The sequence below is a fragment of the Corvus hawaiiensis genome, chromosome 3, assembly GCF_020740725.1.
Source record: "Corvus hawaiiensis isolate bCorHaw1 chromosome 3, bCorHaw1.pri.cur, whole genome shotgun sequence".
Classification (NCBI taxonomy): Eukaryota; Metazoa; Chordata; class Aves; order Passeriformes; family Corvidae; genus Corvus; species Corvus hawaiiensis.
The window spans coordinates 66,946,832-66,967,063 of NC_063215.1; the positions used below are offsets into that span (position 1 = coordinate 66,946,832).

General features: G+C 42.3%; 1 protein-coding gene across 3 annotated transcripts in view; it reads right to left on the minus strand.

Moving 5' to 3' along the window:
* The window catches only part of PDE7B (phosphodiesterase 7B), a 174,346-nt gene that overhangs the window by 80,518 nt on the left and 73,596 nt on the right, over positions 1 to 20,232 (minus strand). Inside the window, exon 1 of one of the 3 annotated variants that reach the window (XM_048296495.1) lies at positions 1,566 to 1,907. The exons of the other annotated variants lie outside the window; for them this stretch is intronic. Within the exon in view, the coding sequence (XP_048152452.1) occupies positions 1,566 to 1,803 (238 nt within the window). The 5' untranslated portion in view covers positions 1,804 to 1,907. Of the gene's footprint in view, positions 1 to 1,565; positions 1,908 to 20,232 lie in introns of those variants that run through there. 3 annotated transcript variants of the gene reach the window in all.

Here is a 20,232-nt window from a genome sequence, read left to right on the forward strand (position 1 = left end):
ACCACTCTTACTTACTATTCTTTTAAACTGAAGAGATTCCCCAAGAGTAAGATGACAGGTTGTATATCTTCCTCAGAGCCCAAGAACTATCCTCCCTTTTTCAAAATGGAAGGGGACCAAGCATTTTTTTATTAAACTGCAAACATTTTAAATAATAGACATACAATGACCAACAGCCAACCTTAGCAGGCATTCAAAAGTGATAGACTGATACCTATTTAATATTCAAGTTTATACATAGATTTATGGAGAATACATACATACACACTACAAGCACTTCGAAATACCTACAAAGAGGTTATTCTACCTAAGAAACTAAATTATTCAGGTACGAAGTACTGTAAATTATAGGTCTCAATAACAGGTACACCAAAGGAAGGTGAAGGCATAATCTTTGAAGACTGAACGCTTTGGAAGAATTTAGTGACCAAGTTGCAGAGATGAGATAATCCAGAGTTCTGAAGAAACAAGCCACAGTTTCATTAAGTCTATTAAATCACAGCAGTACAATTACAGGAGAATAAAAAATTATCAGCTGGTACTGAGACAACTACAGGCCTATGACCTTGAGTTCAACAGAAGGCAAGAGGTTTTGAAGGAGCAAAGAGGTTGCCTCCAACAGAAGGCAAAATGTTTTGAACCATAAGCAATCTAGAGCACAGGTTAAGATGCAGAGTAAACTCATAAGAAGTACCATGCTAGCCTGACCACTCATCTCTACCTAATGAAAATGCTACAGGTCTAACCTGGACTTCCGCAAAGCATGTGATGTGGTGCCATATGTTAGTGAGATCGGAAAAAACTGACAGGCAAGATTTATACATTTAATGAGAAAGCACGTGCTCTTTACCCAGCAATATACCACGTTTAAAGAGAAAGTTGTGGGACAGGGCAGCGTTTCCCAAGTTTTTAATAGTGGCGGCTATCAAAGTACAAATCGTAAGGGAGTCGCTCCGCTTTGCACAAGGGAAGAGCGGGCAGATCATGTGAAAGGAGCCCAACGCACGCAAAGATCGGGGAGAGGTTTGGCGGTGGAAGAGGAGAGACCATGCGCTCGGAAGGGCACGGCGAACACAGCCGGGGAAGAAGCGACCAGGCTGCCCGGCGGCCCCGGGGCGCCGCTTCTCCGTCACCTTGACCGCGGGGCCGCCGCCGCGGAGCTCCGTGCGGGCCGGGAGAGCTCTCCGCGCCGGCACTGAGCCCGGCTGCCCCGGCGGAGGTCAGCCTCTGAGCCGCGGAGCTACTCGCTCTGGTTTTGAGCCGCGCTTTTATCACCCCGCGTATAAAAACCACGCAGCAGATTGGACTGGGAGAGCGCCATCAGCTAACTGACGTGGCTTCGGAGCGGCACAAACTCCGGTGCGCGTGTCCCGGTGGCGGGAGAGAGCTGCCCAAAGCACGGGCTGTTTCTCAGCCCGGCCGCGGTCGGTCGGGCAGCTCCGCGGCCCCGGCGGCTCTGCCCCACGACGGGACGGGCCGGCTCCGGCCGCGGCTCCCCGTCACCCTCGGCCCCCAGCCGCGTTTGCCCCGCAGATTCCCTGAGCAGCAGGGCGGGGGAAACCTACCTGCCGAACCGCCCAGGGCATCCTCGCTCTCCAAAACGCCTCTGTGCTTCGCCCCGCGGAGCTCCCCCTTGGATTTCCAAACGAGCTTTACCATCTTGATCATCTCGGGCAAGTCCCAGGCCAGGGTCCCCTGCTGATAACCGGGCAGGCTGCCCATGGGAAAGGGCATCGGCTCTTCCCCCGTCCTCCTCCGCCTGCCCGGCTCTGCCGCGGGGAAGAAGCGCTCCAGCACCGGCATCCTGGCCCGCGCCCCCCGCCGGGGAGCCGCAGCCACCCCCCGGTCCGAGCAGCCGCGATGGGCATCCAGAGCGGGGCGGGGGCGCCCGGCTGCCCACCGCCGCCGCCCCTCGCCAGGGGCACGCCCGGCCCCGGCCCAGCGGAAGGAAGGAACGCCGGGCTCCGGCGGCAGCGCTCGGCTGCCGCCGCTGCGCGCCCTCAGCCCGCCGCCAGGCGCCTGCAGCCGGGGCGAAGCGGCTGCCGGGCAGGCGCGGGGCCGCCGCTCATGCCGGCGCGGCGCCGGGACCCGGAGGCGGGGGCTCGGGGCGCTGCTGCGGGCGGCACTCGGGGCAGTGGGCCGCGCCGGCACAGCCGCAGCTCACACCCCGCTAAGCGCCACGGCGGAGGCACTTTGACTTTATCCCTGCCGCCATGCCACGGGGGAGCCCCCACCGCCCCGCCTTCCTCCTCGCCCAGCTGGCTGCGGAGCCGGGGGGGTTTTGGTCTCTTAGTCAAACCCCGCTGTCGCCTCGGCTGCCCTTCGCGGGAGGAAGGGCGGTGATTCACGGGACGCTGCGAGGGCCGGGAGCGGAGCACGAGTGCTCTGGCGGCGTGCGGTGCCCCCGCCCGCCCCGCTTTTCGGACTCCAGCCCGACCGGGCACCCAGAGGGGCAGCGGAGGTGCCGGCGCTTGAGAGGTCGGAGAGGAACGAGTTGCTGAAATGACGGGTTTGGGGCAGGGTGTGAGGTCTGCCCCGCGCCCTCATCACTTCGGCTGTAAAGCTCCACCTGAACGGGTTCATGTTAGGACACTGCCTGATGGCAGCGGTCGCTCCCAGACTACGACGAGGAGACAATTATTCATTGCTAATCTTTAAAAACAAGCCAAAGCCGCCCGGGAGAGTGCTCTGTCTCATGCAGCAGCAGAGGTGGCGTGCTGGGGCTGCGCAACTGTCAGCGAGCGCTTCCTCGGGCTTGTGGGCTGCCTTTGGCCAGACCCTGTAGCAGCACTCGGCCCTTCTCTGGGATCCCTGACCCGAAGGGGCCATGCGATTTTCACATTTATGTTGCCTTTATACAGTATATCCCTTTTAGCCTGCTCGTGGTACTGGTCTGTCCTGTAGTTTATGGAGCGTACAGTAGAGGGATGGAGTTTTCAGTAAAATTGCAGATTTATTAACGGGATTTTAGTGGGCTTTATAACATTTCCCAGCATGCATAGTTAATACTTTTGTCTTCTCTGGGTTGCATTCAATGTTCTGCCTTCTCTCCAGATGGAAAAGTAAACTGTCAAACAAGCAGGATATTCCTTCACAGAGGAAGAGAAGCCAAGAGAATGGACTGAAACTTAACACCCTTACATGTAGAAAACAGTGCACAACCCTTTCCTCCTCACTTTAACATCAGCAGGGGCAGCATGCTGTTTCCCCTGTTACAGGGTCTCTGCCTTGCTTTTCTTAAATGTTCCAACCTCAAACTGACAGCTTTAATGGTTTGCAAAAGTTTTGATTGCAACTGTAGTGCCATACTATTAGCCTTCTACACTTAGTAGCCTTGCCTTGAAAACTATGAAGCACTTCCAAAGTAGTATTGTTGTTGTACTGATATTTTGCAGTCTTTTGTATCAGGATATCCTGACTCATTGAACAAAGGGGTTAAGAACAAAAAAATAGATGATGTGCAGTACAGTAGCACAAGCATTGACACATTCATACAATCTGTGGTTATAATTTTCTAGAAAGGCAAATTTTATTGGTTTTCTTTTCATATGGCTTATTGTGATATTTTAGGTGTTTCATATTGGTGTGTCTTGGGCAATCACTCTTTAAAGCACTGTTCCTGTCAAAAAGGGATAAACTAGGCAACTGAAATCCAGAAGACTTTGAAGACTCTTTGCCTACTGGGTGGTTTAAGCCTTACACCCCAACTACTTCATTTTGGTTTTGCGCAACGAGGAGTTGCAGTAACTTTTTTCAGCTATTGTTTTTCCTCTTTGTTTACCTCTGTGCTTTGTGGTCCCCACTGAGGCAAAGGGCAGAAGTGCCAGAACACTCTCAAAGAAAGGCTATCCTTGTGCCATTTCCATGGCACTGGATGCAAAAAGTGATGAAGAAATAACTGATAGTCACACTTAGTGCTATGGTTTAGCTGACAAGGTGATGTACTGGCAAAGGTTGGACTCAATGGTCATGGAGATCTTTCCCAACCATAATGATTCTATGATAAAAGATACCAGACATCTTGGAAGGCAGTGTATTCACAGATGCCCAGACCAATTTTTAGATGAGTAACTGAATATTTAAGTGTTTAACAGAACTCATCCACCAGCCCTCTTGAAAGCAGCAATAAAAATCTTCTGAGATTTCAAAAGCTACACTACCTTCTTGTGTCCTTAAAACTGTGAAAAGTTTTGTATCATCTGTAGCTGGGTCACTTGGGTGTGTACCTGTCTTATGGACAGGATCAGAATTAATTGCTGTATTTGTTTTCACTTACAATTCTACAGGTGCAAAGGAGGAGGCCAGTCAAAAAACAAACTGAAATACATCTGTTGTTACAGTTTCAGTATTTCAAGAAGCTATGCAATAAACCTAAAAGAACAGTATGTACTTCTTCTCTTGGAAAATTACTGTCATATGAAAACAACTGTGTTAGATAGCCTTGAGTTTTGTTTGTTTGTTTGTTTGTTTTTTTCTGGTTTCTGACCAGTTTAAGGATCAGCAGTTGCAAATGAAAAAGCATGTTAAAATTGTTGCTTGGCATTAATGGGTATGTTTGTAAATTAATTCATCTTATTCTTAATAAACTTATGCTTCACAGTTGTACTTCAATGATTACTTATCCTTGATTCATCCAAGATTTTGCTGTAACTGACTTTCTTTTTGTCTTTTTCATTATAAGAATGGAGCCACATAAGAGCTGCTCACAGGAAAGCCTGGAAGATCTGTATTTGATTATGAGGAATTTTAGCATCAAAAATCAGCTGTAGCATCCCTCTCAGAGATTTCTAATTGACAAAATGCTCAGATTTTGCAAGTTCTCTGTTTCTCTGACTTGAGTTGTGCTGTGATGATTTACCCAACTTGAAGATGTGACCTCAACACCATGCTTTTCATTGCATTTAAGAAAATCCATCAGAACTAAAACATACTCCTACACAGCAATTTACCCAGCCATTTGTAAGTGCATTTTAAGCAGTCCTTGAGCAAGCTTGTCTCACCTAAAATTTCTCCTTTTGCATTCACACTTCCAGCCAGATTTGAAGGAAATAGTTCAGCGGAGATGGATGGCTTTATTTCTAGCAACTGCATTTCTCTCTGACTCTGAGTTAAAGAAGCTTAAGTGATTACAAGAGAAATATAAATGTATTAGCTCTGTCCCTCATTCATTCTGGGAAGCAATGCCAAAAAAAAAGGCAAATGGAGTCATCTGAAAACATGACAAGGCAGTGCATATTTTCACAGGTAGACATGAGAACTGGAAAAGACTTGAGGAAAGGAATATTGCAGTGGGGGAAAAGGGAAGAGAGTAAGCTGACAGATTAATAGCTGGTGTTTCATAGTTGGTGTCTCTTAAAAAGTTTTACATGTTTGCTTATTCACTCCGAAGTTATGTACATAAGAGCAGCAGCAGCAGCAGAATTGCATGCCAGATGGTAGAGGAAGTGCCTCATGTATCTTTCCAGTCTACTGAAGCCTGCGGGGTTCTTGTTAACCCACTGCTCTGGTTTTCATTGCAAATCCCTTTCTTCCCCTTTTTTCTTTTCCTTCCTTCAAAGAAAAAGGAGGGAGGGGGAAAGAGAAAAAAAAAAAAAAAAAAAAAAGAAAAGCCATAGTTTAAACTGGCAATAGCACCATCCTTTTGGCTTTGAGCTCCTCTATCCTGTGCCAAATATACTGTCTCCAGCAGCTCTCCCTCAACAAATCAGTCCAGACACACAAAAGCTGTAAAAAAAGAATGGTGAAGAAAGATCCTTGATTCTCCTCTTCTATCCCCCCTCCAGCCTTTTCCTTTTGCTTCCCTCCTCGAGCTTCATTCTGCAGCAATGGTCTCCTTCTTGCCAGTACTGTAAGTGATACTGGGACCTTGAGCCTGCAGCGTTGCTGACAGCTTCCTTAGAGTACAGGCGCCTTTGCCTTTCTGTATTAACAGACTATTGTAAAGCAGAAGTAATATTCTATTATTCCTCCCTCTTCCATCTGATAGCTGATGTTTGAAAAAATGGCTCATAAATTATTAGCATGGCAGAGTCATTACTTTGGGAAACTTTTCCTATTCTTTCAGCTAACCCCCACCACTGCATTGTGTCACAACTTACATTTCCAAACAGACACCTAAAAAGATTTTTTATAAGCTATTTTTACTGTATATTATTAAAAAATTTGGAAAAATACTCCCAATTTTTCGAGTGATTCACAAACATCAATAAGTCCAAATGTAGAGACCAGTTTCAAAGACTGTCAGATACTGATTTTTAGAAAGCGTAAATCATGTGTCTTTAGGTGGCACTTATTAGTGGAATAATCTTAAATCAGTAGTTACTTATGAAAAGTACGCCTTTGCCTCTGTCCCAGGAATTATAGAGTCATGCAGAGACAATAGGCTAGGCCATTGCCTAAGGTCAGAATCAGGAGATGATGCCATCCCCAGAATCAAGTTTTAGGAGGTTTTAGGGGGGTGAGTTTAATGTAAAAGAGGAGATGGCAAATGTTGGGGCACAGTCTTTACATGTAAAGTTAAAAAAAAAAAAGAAAGTGCTATACATTTGCAGGGCAGCATAATCAGAGCAACAGAGAAAAGAAGAATGCAAGTGAGTAACTTTTAAAAGGGACAAGGGAACAGAGTGCCTAAGAAAGTTGGAGAATATGACAGAAGAAACATAAGCAGGCATAGTTCTACAGAATCTTTTCTAATAACCTCCTGGAAGGTTTCTTTCATCACTTTAAAAATCATAGTAGAATTTTCTTATTCTTTGCCTCACAGTTGTCTCATTCCAGAGGTCTATTATTTTAATGTCATTCTTACTAGTAAGAACAATTAGTTATCTCTATCATTGCAATTACTTCATTAAATATGAAGAAATTTATATTTATATGAGGACAGTTGCTATGTCTTTGCTCTAAACTGGACAAATAAAATTCTCTAAATTCTATCTCAGAAGGTTTTTCCCAACTTAGAAATTATTTTAATATTTTTACTATGAATTCTCAACAATACAAAACTTTTCTTTGATGCATACTAAAGGTACACAGTAGAAGATTTTTTTTTGTCTGCTACCAACTCACTGTCAAGAGCAGTGAGCTGAATTTCTAGGAGAATGGTACAATTAATTAATTGATTGTTATTGCTTGAGCTTGGCACAGCATCACGCCTTGAGAGCCTCTTCTACTGGGAAATGTGGAAGACAGACAGTAGTGTTCTATGGGTTCATAATCTTTTGGTTGTTGTCAGACTCCTTGGAAAAAGGTTCTGGAAATAGAGGAATAAAGATTGCTTGAGTTCTGTAGGGCAAGGAGAAAATGCCTTTTTCATTCTTAGTGCAAGTGAGAGAGTAAATTTTTATGATTAACAATTTGTACTACTAACTGAGCAAAAATGCTTGCAATAAAGGAATAAACAGAAGTCCATAACTAATTGGAAACAGTGAGGTTGTGTAATATTTCCTTTGCTCACTCAGGAAAATTAAAAGTTCAGCATACTGAATCTGATGATTCAAATCTCCCACAGTAAACAGCAAAATTCTATGTGGCTTTAAAAGAACTAGCAAATAACAGAGAATACACTCATCTCACCTTAATAAACCATAATAAGAAAATCATAATGATAAGCTGAAAGAAAACTAAAAAGGCAATTGCCAGCATGATATTTAATTGTGTTGCACAATGTATCTGATGGACTCTGTTAGTTTATTCCCTCCCTTAATTCTTACACATGAACAAAATTTACCTGTTCCAAGGCAAAGTCAAGGGATTTAAGAAAAACTCATTGCCTGAGTTTACAGAGTGATCATTGCAACAGATGCTTAATGATGGACTAGGTTAATGGAGTGGGAGGTTAAGAACACTGCATCAGCTTGAAAATGTTAGTAGTAGAAATCAGGTAGGTAGAAAAGAATGGTTATTAACTGTTATTTGGGACAGTTATGACTATATGCTAGTCATCATCTTTGTGAAATAACCCTATGAAAAGAATAACCTCTGCATCCCACAGGATTCCCTTTAGGGAATAGGTGAAAAAAGGCTGAGTAGAAAAAAGAACTGAACAGGTGAGAGACACCTATCCTTTAAATGCGTAACTAATAGTAAGTAACTGTAGGATCTCAATGAATTCGAAAGTACTGCTGCCATCTTTAAAGTTGAGCATGTGCATACATATTTTCTCAGTTGGGACCTATGTATCTAAAAGTTATGGCAGCAGTTTGAAAGATGAGAGATGTACCACATTTGAAAAACTGCTTCTGTCACATCTTACCTTAATGAGATGGCATGGGTGGCCGCATGGCCTGTGGTGTCCTTGCCCCTTATGGTATACAGAAAAGACTTGTGGCTATAATTTGGTCTTTTTCTGTCTTTTGAAATTATAAAAGTGAGTAGCTAAGAAATCTGCACTAAGTTGTTGGGGTCCCTCCCCTGCCGTGTAGCCCTGGGAGAGGGGCCCTGAGGGCACAGACACGGGGTTTCCCTGCCCCTGCTCAGCCTCGTTCCCATTGGTTGGTTTGTGTTCCCTGCGCGGGCTGAAGGACCCTTGGTCCCGTGACTGGAACAGTTCCTCGGCAGAGCCCCGGCCATGCGGCTGGAGAAATAAACATCTCTGAAACAGCTAGCAAGAATCTGTCTGTCCATATATATTTCCTTTCCACGGGACTCCTGGTTTGATATATGCGTGTTGCAGGATCCCCACTGCAACAAATGGTGGAGATTTGTGAGCAGAACGATCCCCGATCCCTAAGCGACTGATTTGTGTGAGTAAACCCTGGAAACTTTGGATTCCTCTTCTTGGTTTTGCTTTGCTATTCCATATCTAAACTATGGAGGAACCGTGGGAAGACTCTTGGCTCTCAGAGCCGCATATGGACATTTATCTTAAACTTAAAATGATTCTTGAACAACGATTTGTGAATTTTAGCTTGATTCAAGCTCAAAAAGAACTGAAACACTTCCTGGCATGGTTGTTTAAGAACTTTTTCTATGTTTCTTGGGATTTAATTCTTACCAAGGGCTTTTGGAAAACCGTTTGGACACAGTTAATGCTGGAGTCAAAATATATGCCGATGGAAGAATATTTTCGTGAATATTATTTAGTTACCGAGACTGTTGAGCAATGTCAGCTGTGTCCTGGCGAAGGGAAGCATGGCGCAGGGACCGTGCGGCCCAGGCCACGTGCACCGAGCGCTCTGCGAGCAGCAGCGAGGCAGTTCCCGCGGGCGGGCGGAGCCACGCGAGCCGCAGTGTCGGTGGCGGAGCGAGGAGCGGTGGGACCCGGCGGGACCCGCACGGCCGCGTGCAGCGCGTGGTGGAGCGAGCCCCGGGAACGCCCGACTGAGAGGGGCGGCGCGCGGGCGGCGGCTGGCGGCGATGGCGGTGGAACGGAGCCGTGCCCAGCCGAGACGCGCGCTGGAGCCGGGCGCGGGGGAGTCATCGCTCGGGGGCCCGGCCGAGACGTGGGTGCAGCGCCCGGCAGCGGCAGCGAAGCTGCGACCAGAGGAGGCGACGCATGGAGAACTGAGCAGCGCGGCCCGGCCTGGCCCGCACAGCCCCGAACGCGACCCCGGGAAGAGCGCGCAAGCCCCAGCAGCCCCGACAATTCCAACACGGGAGCGACCGAAAGAGACAGCAAAGACGCAGCGAGACAGAAAACAGCAGCCACTCGGAAAAAGGAAAAGATCATAGCAACTAAGACCTTAGGGATAGTAAAATGGTATAATGTTAAGCAAAATTATGGTTTTATAACAAGGTGTGACAACCAGCAAGACATATTCGTGCATAGAACTGCTATTAAAAAGAATAACCCTGAAAAATGCATCCCAAGCTTGGGAGATGGAGAGGTGGTGGAATTTAATATTGTACTAGGGAGAAAAGGGTTACAAGCATCGCAGGTCACTGGGCCTGATGGTGTTCCTGTAAAAGGCAGTATATATGCAAAAAATCGTAGTCATGTTAGACAGTATCTCCATTGTAAGCCCCCCCTACAGTTTCCCTTTCCTAATCCCACCTTTCCCTTTTACCCTATGTCCTATTACCCCCAGTGTATTCCCAATCCGTTTTTTCACCCATGGTTTCCCTCACAAAACCATGCTTTTGCCAATTGTTTCCCCAAAAATCCCTTTCCAATGCCGAGTGGGGGATGAAAAGGGGGAGGGAAGAAGTTAAACCCTCTCCTGCCTCAGTTTCCCCACAAAGCATGCTCAGAGTTCTGTCTCCCTTCTGTCAGCCCTAAGATGTTCCACAGAATCTGTTTGGACATTTAAAGACTCAGGAGGGTGGCTTGTTTTGTTTTGAAACTGTTCTTGTTATGTTTATCCAGTTGTTTTCATTCTCCTTTTATTAAAATAAAATGGGTGAGATGTTGGGGTCCCTCCCCCACCGTGTAGCCCTGGGAGAGGGGCCCTGAGGGCACAGGCACGGGGCTTCCCTGTCCCTGCTCAGCCTCGTTCCCATTGGTTGGTTTGTGTTCCCTGCGCGGGCTGAAGGACCCTTGGTCCCGTGACTGGAACAGTTCCTGGGCAGAGCCCCGGCCATGCGGCTGGAGAAATAAACATCTCTGAAACAGCTATCAAGAATCTGTCTGTCCATATATATTTCCTTTCCACGGGACTCCTGGTTTGATATATGCGTGTTGCAGGATCCCCACTGCAACACTAAGTGATAACTAGTTTAAATTTTTTGTCAAAGAAAGCTTAATACAGTAAGAATAAATGGAACATAAATATAAGGATAAATACAGATGAATAATAGTGCTTGCTCCCTCTTTTGTACATCAGGTATCACAAGATCTGATAACTTCGTTTTTCCTTTTCACTTTTAAAATGGATATTAAATAATATTTAACTAGGAAAAGAAGCACTATTTTAAATAAAATTAATACATGTTTCTTAACTTTGTTAACTTGTTAGATATTTGATGGCTCCACATATAAATATTGCAGAGATCTACTCCTCATTATTCTTCAGTCTTTATCTTTCTGACTTTAATAAGTAATGGTGAATTTAGCTCTTTGTATAATCCCATTTAGACCCTATAACGAGCGTTAGGATTACACAGGTGCAGACCTCTCCCAAATTTATTCCTATTTGCAATGCAAGAGTAAAATAATACAACTGAATTGCATTTTGCCCACTGGCTTCTGGTTGCAGACTTATTATCTCTCACTAAATAAGCTTTGGTCATGTCGAATAGCTAGGCCACTAAATATTTCAGATTAAATATCTACAATTCTTGAGTACCATACCTACACTTCTGCTCATGTTGTATCCACATTTTATGCTGCTTTATTCTGCCTGCGCATCAGAATTCCGACGACGTGCATATCCCAAAGCTGACATTATTTGCCCTCTCAGAGAAGTGCTATGGCTTCATTTCCCTCTTTGCATCTTGCTGACAGAAGTGGGTACAGTTTGCTGTGGGGATGGACAGGAGATGCAGCTGGGAAGTCATGGGAAAGGTCTGACAATGATGTAAAAATATCCGAGTGATAAACTAAGCTCCCTCTGACCTACTTTCTCATGACTGCAAAATCAGGCCATATTTACTGTAATCAAGTTCTTTGCATTTCTTACAAATGCATTTGTGTAAATGTATCTCCACTGGGATGAGCAGCTTTGGAAATATACTGTCACTCTGTCCTGGCATTTTATTACCATGCTCTCGAAACCCACTGATAATCATGCAAACACTTGTTGGTTCTTGTCTTCACTACAGATTCTTCTTGATATATTCATATTGATAAAGCTGCAGAAGGAAAAAACTCAGAGGAGATAGCCCAGGAGGAAAAGCTCTCTTTGAATAGTTAAAAGTATCCACTAGATCTGCAGATGGAGGGGAGGCTTTCTGGAAAACCTGTTTCTCTCAGATCTATTTGGGCAGGTTGCTCTGAGTAATGCAGTTCCAGCTGTACCGTGCTTTCCAAGATATCCTGACAGTATGTAAAACCATAAATGTTTTCCAGTGTTTCCTAAGATATCTGTTACAATTTTTTTTTTTTCAATCCAGGCAATCACACATCATTTTGACAGGCTCTGCACAGCTTTTATGATAGCAATATTAATTTAGATACAAAACATCTGTAAGATGCATTTTAAAAGCCCCAAATGGATCAAATGCTTAGTAAAAGAAGGAAGTATTCAGGTTATTTTGAAAAGATGGTCAGGCAAATACTGTGTTATATGCAGATTTTTCCCCAGACCTTGGCCACATATCAAAATGTGAGCTTTGGTCATGGTATTGACATCCATAAACATCTCTTTCCATCAGCAGCAGTGCAATTACAGAAGTTTTCAGGTGGGATTGTCTCCCTTTCACCACCTGTTCAGTACTAGGAACTACATTTGCTTTTGCTTTTTTTCTGAGGTTTGCAATATTTTCAATCTATTTTTCTGAGGTTTGCAGCATCATGTGCCAAATCAATTACAAGGTATCACTGGCTACTTAATATTACAATTTTAAGACTTTTGAGTTACACTCTTTAGCTTGCCTTCTGCTGACAGAGATCCTCTAGAAACATCAAAACCATTTTTAGCCACCTTGGGATGGGATGAGAGCTAAATGTAAGAGTGATTGCTCTCACAATCAGTGTCTGCCAGTTGCAATGTGAAGATGCTTAATTCAGAAACCAAGCTCACATCCTTAGAATGATAGGCACCATCTTCTCTGTATAAGCATGGGCTTGTCAAACAGTCACCCTTCTATTGGAGTCTGTAGAGTTCTGATCACACTCAGAGAAGCTGACTGAGGCAGGTTGCTGTGCATTTCCATCAGCCAAGGAAAGAAAATTTCCATGCTTAAGGGAGCACTGAACTTCCAGGGACAGTTGTGCTCCCCAGTTCTCTATTCACTTTCCATACAGCTCTGTTCATGCTCTTGAGTGCTTCGAATAGTGGAGATGTTACAGTGTTTGTTACTGTGTCCCAGAATCAGAGTTTTAAAAAAAAGTCCAAACGATGGCCCAGGCTATCTTTTCACTTGTTTTTAATGGAATATTGTGAATATACTAAATAAGTAAAATGGTCTCTGTTATTTTTATTGGGAACTTCTTATGCACTTCAATGAAACCCATTACATAGTTGCTGGTTTTTTTTAAAGTATAATATCGATGTTCAAGTAATACCAGATGAAACTGATTTCCGCCACCACTAACTCTGGCTTTTCAGAAAGGGAAAGAAATCCATCAGTATTTCCAACTGCAGTTGGAACACTGGCACAGGAAACAATTGAGCAGGGCCAGTGTACAAGGAAGTGATGTAACTTTTACCAAATTTTCTGACTGTGTGGAAAAAAAAGTCCAGCATCAGTTGGCCTACTACCCTATTAAACCACTAGTTTCCTGTGCCAATGAATTGGAAAATGAACTGCATCTCCTTTGCTGACATTTGCCATCTACATCAGCTGGTTTTTTAATGGCTAAATATCATATTTCCAACTACGCTATAACATGTGCTTGAGTAAGTCCAATAGGAAGTACTCATTTAAGTCTCATTTTGGCCTGAACATAAACTTCCTTTCTAATCATATCAGAAACAGAAGTGTGTGCTGATCTAGGACTGCCTGCTGGTTCACTAATATATTATTTTAAAAATCCTGGTTCCTTAGTTCAGAATACAATTCCTGACATAATGGTAGTAATGTTAGCAGTAGCAAGTTGGAAAGTAGAATTTGTTTTACAAAATGCCAGGTTTTTTATTAGAAGTTAGAAGTTAAAACCAAATGTCCATCAAGCAGAATTTAAATTTTTGCAGGAAATTACTTCTCAGAAAATATTTTTTTCCTTTTGATGTAGCAAATGTTCTCTTGCGATAACCTCCAAAAACTGCAGTATAATAAGAGATCCTATAACCTGGTATTTGAATAACATTTAACCTGGTATTGGAATAAAATTTGAATAAACATGTGAGAATATTAAAGCCTAAATAAATTAAAAAAAACAATAGTGAAGGAAAATTACCAGAAATGGTAAGAATGTAATGCTGGTTGTTTTTTTAACAAAATAAGAAACAAGAAGTAACTTTTCCCTCACAGAAAAAAATTGTTAATAAATTCTTTTTTAGAAAAGGAATTAAAACACTGCCTTTTCCAGGGCAGTATGAATCCACTGGAAAAGAAACCCCCAGCTTGCTGGAGCCATCTTATTGAACATTTTGTCTATGGAAGTGTGTGGAAGCCAGAGCAAGCACTGGACAATGTGAATGCAAGAATGAGGATGGGTTTGAGTAAAGAGCTCAGTGGCTTGCAGACGAAGACCTGATAGCATCCCTGTAGCACTCAAATATCATAGAACCAGTAGCGGTAAAATCCCAGCCTTGGTGGCTCTGTGGTTGCTGTCCTTTCCTGTGGCTGGGACCAAAGGACATGATGTACTGTGAGAAGAGGAATTGGTAGAAATTTTCCTGTTGAAAGTTAAACAATGAAGAGATATACAGGAGAAAATGCATGGTAAAAGAGAATCATAGAATAATTTGGATTGGAAAGGACCTCTAAAGATCATCTAGTCCAAAGCTCCTGCAATGAGGAGGGACATCTTCAACTAGATCAGGTTGCTCAGAGGCCTGTCCAGGCCCACCTTGAATGGTTCCAGAGGTGGGGCATCCACCATCTCTCTGGTCATATACACCTGTAACTATATACACCTTCAGTGATTGGTAGCTATTTAGTATGGTTAATTATTTTCATTTTATTAAAAAAAAAAAATGCAGACATTTCTTAAGCAGATGATGGTTTTCTAGATAAGATGAAAAATATTAACCTCACAGTTTATATATTTAAATATTAAATGCAAATAGTAGTTTTATTTAACATGTACATCAATTTTAGGTTATTTTTGTCACTTCACTGCAGCATAGAGCCAAATATAACTTTCCTAATAGCTTTTTTTCCTTTAATACTAAGTGCCAATATATTTTAGTGTGTATGTGGGAGTACAAATCATTCAAATTAAATAATGTGGTAACAGATGTCTGTGTTATTGGAGCCTTATTTTGCTAGATGTCATACAGACAGGTCCTAATTATCATTTAAAGGTCAGCATAAGAAACAGGGAGGCTTTCACAATACCATCTAGTTTACTGAGCCTTCTACTCTGAATCACTGTATCAGAGTCTGTCTTCCCTTTGACTCAAAGAGGAACCATGGGAAAACAGCTAGATAATTTAACCAGCCAAAGTTTGTGCTGATATTTGTGTAATCTAATTGTATTCTAAATTATAGTAATGGACAGTGGAGTAGCATTTGAGACAGACCAAATGTCCTAAATTGTAACATTTGCTGTTTAACCATTGTGTAGTAGAATTTGGCAGACATCCAAACAACCAAACTTTGCTTTTGTTTTGATGTTCAAAATGTTCCATTGCTTTAGAAATAAATAAATATTTGAGTCATCTGTGCATCCCAGTTTCGGCTGAGATCAGAAGTAGGATGAGAGTGGTGCAGAAGGTGCTTCCAGGGAAAAGAATCTCATGACAAAATTCTGATCTCAGGTTTTCTGCTTAAATTCCAAGATACTAAGATAAATTCAAACATTCAGAAATTGATTTTTTTTTTTTTTTTTAGTAAGATGCACTCACCAAAGCTTTTGAGGTTTGCCTGTTATCCAATAAATGTATCAGCAGTATTGCTTGAAAAGTGTTGATTTTGCAAATTTAGTCTCTGAAGCTCAAGAAAACAGTAATGGCAATGGCTGTGTGACTAGCTGTAAATTAGCACAATAACCAAAACAGTTTTGTTTTCAGCCGATCTCATAATATCTATTCTCATTTAAAGGAATTCCACTGCATTGATAGCATTTTGTCACTTTCTGTCTCCTTCATATGGTCCTTATGGGAAAATAAAGGAAAATGAGCTGTGCTTTTGTGGTCTTCCATCTCTCCAGATGTCACCTGAAAACTACCCAAAAGATCTGTCACAAATTACACATATTCTTAAAAAGTAATTTGCCTCTTGTCAGAGCAGATAAAAATTCAGCTCTCTGGTCTGTCACAGTGCCTGTGTGATACTAAGAAACCAGTTTTAATCACTTTGCCTATATCTAAGCTGCCTAAACTGTGGAGTTCCTCCTCCTTCTATAGTTGGCAGTGTGAGACAACTGAGAGCTGGGATGAGATCTAGAGCTTATTTCTTGTTTTTCTCTTGCCTCCTGGTTTCTCTGTGAGAAAGTCCAGGGATGTAAGCTGCAAAAGCACCACACTTCACTGGGTAATGCTGGTTGATAAGGAAACCAGAACTAAGTCGTTTGTATATCTGTCACACTATATACATGTAATTATTATCTTTGGATAATATGGGAATAGTGTTAACTTTTTTCAAAGGAAGGAAGTAATGTTAAGAATAATTAAGCTCTAGTATACTGTAATAACAGAGGCCTTACACCTCTTCCTAAACACATTTATTTTGAAGAATCTGTCTCCAACACAGTTGCATACATACAGTTTAACAGTTGGGTTTGATGATCTAAAAGGTCTTTTCCAGTCTAAACGATTCTGTGGTTCTGCGAATCTGGGCTATCAAGATTCATAGCTCTCTAGTCACCCTCAGGGTACAGGTGTGATTGGCAAGACAGTACAAATAACAAATGCATGCTGACATGAAACACTGTTAGCCAGGTTCAGATATGGTGGTGTTTTCCCCAGGGAGTCGGTGTTCATCACTTTGCAATGTCAGTGAGTTGTGCCAGGTAGCACTGGCAGCCCTGCATGACCTTGCAGAGTGCTGTGTCCCCAGCTAACCTGGGTGTCTTGGTGTGAAGGACACGTGAGAAGCCTTTCCCTGGGCCAGGTGTGTGCAGGGAGGGAGTATTTGCAACCACCCCCAAAGCCCTCAGCAGGCACAATGTACAAGTGGTGCTATTGTTGTCTTATTGTCCAGCCCAGTTCTGGTTGGGCAATTATGGTTGACAAAAAGTGTCTTGCATCTGCAGTTGCTTTAATTATGAATAATATTTAAAAGGGGTTTTTTTTGTTGTTCAAAGTCTTCTGATTATTTGTGTTTTATTATTTTTGTTGTCTTTCCAATAACACCTGGGCTCCTAGGTGAGGGTATAGTGGTAATAACTGTGGTAAACTGTGGTAATAGCTGTAAGCTCTGCAGTTCACCCATGGCTGAAGTGTGACTAGCAATGAAGAGGGTTGGATATAAATGCTATTTGTATCTATGGAACTCGAATAGATTGTGAGCAAAAAATTTAAAATACTGTTGTGTCCAAACCAATATTTCGGTCAGAGAAGTGGGATAAAGATCAATTCTGGGCAGAACAGTGGGATAAAGACCAATTCTAAGAATCATCTATCATTGTCACAAGTAACAAAGGCCACAGTTACTTTATCCCCTTTATGGTTTGTGAGGAGTCATTTCCCTTAATTTAACACAGGGAAAAGTGCTTACCTAATTTATGTTTTGTTTCAGTCCTGTTGTGACTGGCAGATCAGCTGAAGGGTTGCAGCTGGTAGGCACAGCCCACAAGTGCAGCCTGGCCCAAGCTGGGCAAAGCTGTGGGCCTGGCTGGAGATTGAGATGCTTTGGAGGTGAGATGTGCTCAGAAATTGCCCTGTCTGGCCTATCATTAGCACTGCGTGCTGCAGCACTGAAATCAGCTGCAACAAATGCTTGCCCTCTCACCTAAATACTGAAAAAATTCTATTGCTGTAGAGGTGAGCCAGTTTGCGCTACACAGTGGGTGAAGGGCTGTGCATCTCTGAGAAGAGCTAGCACTTAAATGTGTTTTAACATGAGCTACACTGGATGAAGAGCTGTGAAGCAGTAAGAAAGTGAGGCAGAAATTCCTGTGTGTGATTTCTCTGTTCTGGATGTGTGTGGCCTTGGGTGGGAAGAAAATCTTCTCATCCCATCTGAAAGTAACAGTGTCTTGTTTCTGAGAAGAGCATAGACTTTGGAAAGTTGTTATTGTGAATATCTGTAAACAATTTTCATGCATTTCTTTCATATGTGTTATTTTCCACATTACTAGAGAAACTTTTTTTTTTGTTAAATTTTGCTAAGAATTTACATAAAACTCCTCCAGTTGTACTACACTAAACACCATTTAAATGTATGAAATTTCCTTTCATCGTGAATCCATAGCTTTTAAAACCTAGAAGCTAGTTTCCAAAAATTTGCTGATTTGGGTATCCTGATTCCAGACAATGCAGTTAGAAGCAGCTAAAATTAATTGATTTTCAGGAACTAATTAATAAGTATAATTTGACTAAAAGGTATATGTTAATATGTTTAGTATGTTTAATATGTTGCATGTTGGTATCATAAAATCATAGCCTGAGGTTTTCAATTATGATGGAAAAGATATAATAGCTGAGGAAAAGGTATCATCATTCCTTAAAGTGCCAAGTTGCCTTTTAAAATATGTGGTATCAGGTTTCTTGGCTGGACTAATTCCTCCCATGTCATGCAATAGTATCTGCATTCCCAGAGCATGTCCAATTTAGTGATTTTTCTCTATTGCACCATGTAAAATGCCTTTTACGTACACATTGGAGTACTTTGCATTTGCTTAGTACTGCACAATGAGCATTGTATATTTTCTAGAAAACATGTATTTCCTCTAATGCCCATGTATGTGGAGTAGGCTTGTGTCCAGACACAGCAAGGCAAGCCAACATACCCACTCCCACACATGCACATCTGGGACATTTAGAATTAAAAACAAGAATATCAGGCAATGTGAGACTCCCTCTCTATACCTGTAGCTGCATTACCTATGATCATTGTTAAAAAATTAAGATCAGACACAAGTTGCAATCAAGCGTTTTAAAATTTCCTTAATTATTCTGTAATCAGAACTGGCTGATTTTAAACATGATGTGAACTGGATGTCTGGTTCTTCATACATGTGAGCCCTCTCAAAGTCTTACTGCCCTCTCTCATTACAATTCCTCCTCACAGAGAAGGAAACTCTTGATCTAGTCATCCTTGGGTCCCTTCTAGTTAACCAATAGAAACAGCTCATTTGATTCGTAGGAGGTATTTACATTGCCACACTTTATTTTGAAAGAAGAAAAGAGCTGTCAAAATGTCTTTCTGTTAACTGCCAGGAAGCCTCAGATATAAACATTCTTACTGTGGATATATAAAGGTAAAAAAGAGGTAAGGAGAAAGTACACTGCTCCCCTGGACATTCAATGTGCTCTCTGTGAAAAGAATTTACCACCCTCAGTATTGTGCAATAACAATTCCTTCTTCAGAGCTGACATCCCGCCCTTGTACTCTTCAACCAAGACCTTTCTGTGCCTTATTGTCTCCTGCTTTCTTTCCTTTTACTGGATGAAACCCCTTCTTAAGGAGTAATTCAATAAAGTGAGAGAACATAGTTAAAGACTTCAGAACCAGGAGCTTCTTTATAATAAAGTTTCATAATTTTTTTTGTAAATTTATTTTGTATGTTTGATCTATGCATAAAACATGACTAAACAAGCCTAGGAACTATACGAATCTTGGTATTTTGGCTCGGTACCAGCCTCTTACAAACTTTTCCTCACTTCACTTGTCCAAAACAATCTAGAACTTCAGCTAGAGTCATCTATTTCTATATTCAGCCTATGATGCAAAAAGCACTTACAAATATTAACAGCTATTCCGTAATGATGAGACAATGAAATGAAATACCTCCAAATAACTCCAGCAGATTTTTTTTTTTCCCCTATATGAGCCTGAGGAATTAAAACAAATCCCATTTAGATAGGCCAAGTTTTAGGGGACAGTTAATGACAGACACAGTAATTACAGGAAAGGCTACCTCAAAGAGCCCGAGTTCCACATCAGTAACAAACTGTTACTGATGAATCAAGAAGATAAGACTACCTTTACGGACAAACGGGAAAGGGTCTAAAAACAGATGTTCCTGTTAACAATGGGAAAATATCTGGAGAAAAGCCAAAGTCTCATTTATTTGTGCAGGCTTTAGGGAAGAAGGTATAGTGTATGGTTGCCATGCTAGGAATATGAGAAAGCAAATTAGCAACTGAAAGGCTGTTCGAACAGAAATCTATCTTAAAAGGCAGTGTATAGATTTCTAGGATTTGTACATGATGAAGTTTCTGTAATGCTTATGTGGATGGTTTGAGGATGTTTGTAATGAGACACACAAACGTGTTTTACCATATGAAAGAGAGAGAGCACAGTAGGGAATCTGACTTCCTATCACATAATTGAGCAGAGTATATGTATGAGTATGCCAGAGTATTGGAGGAGAAGAGGTATATCAATTTTCTGGTGGTGGGAGATGAGAAGGACAAGGCT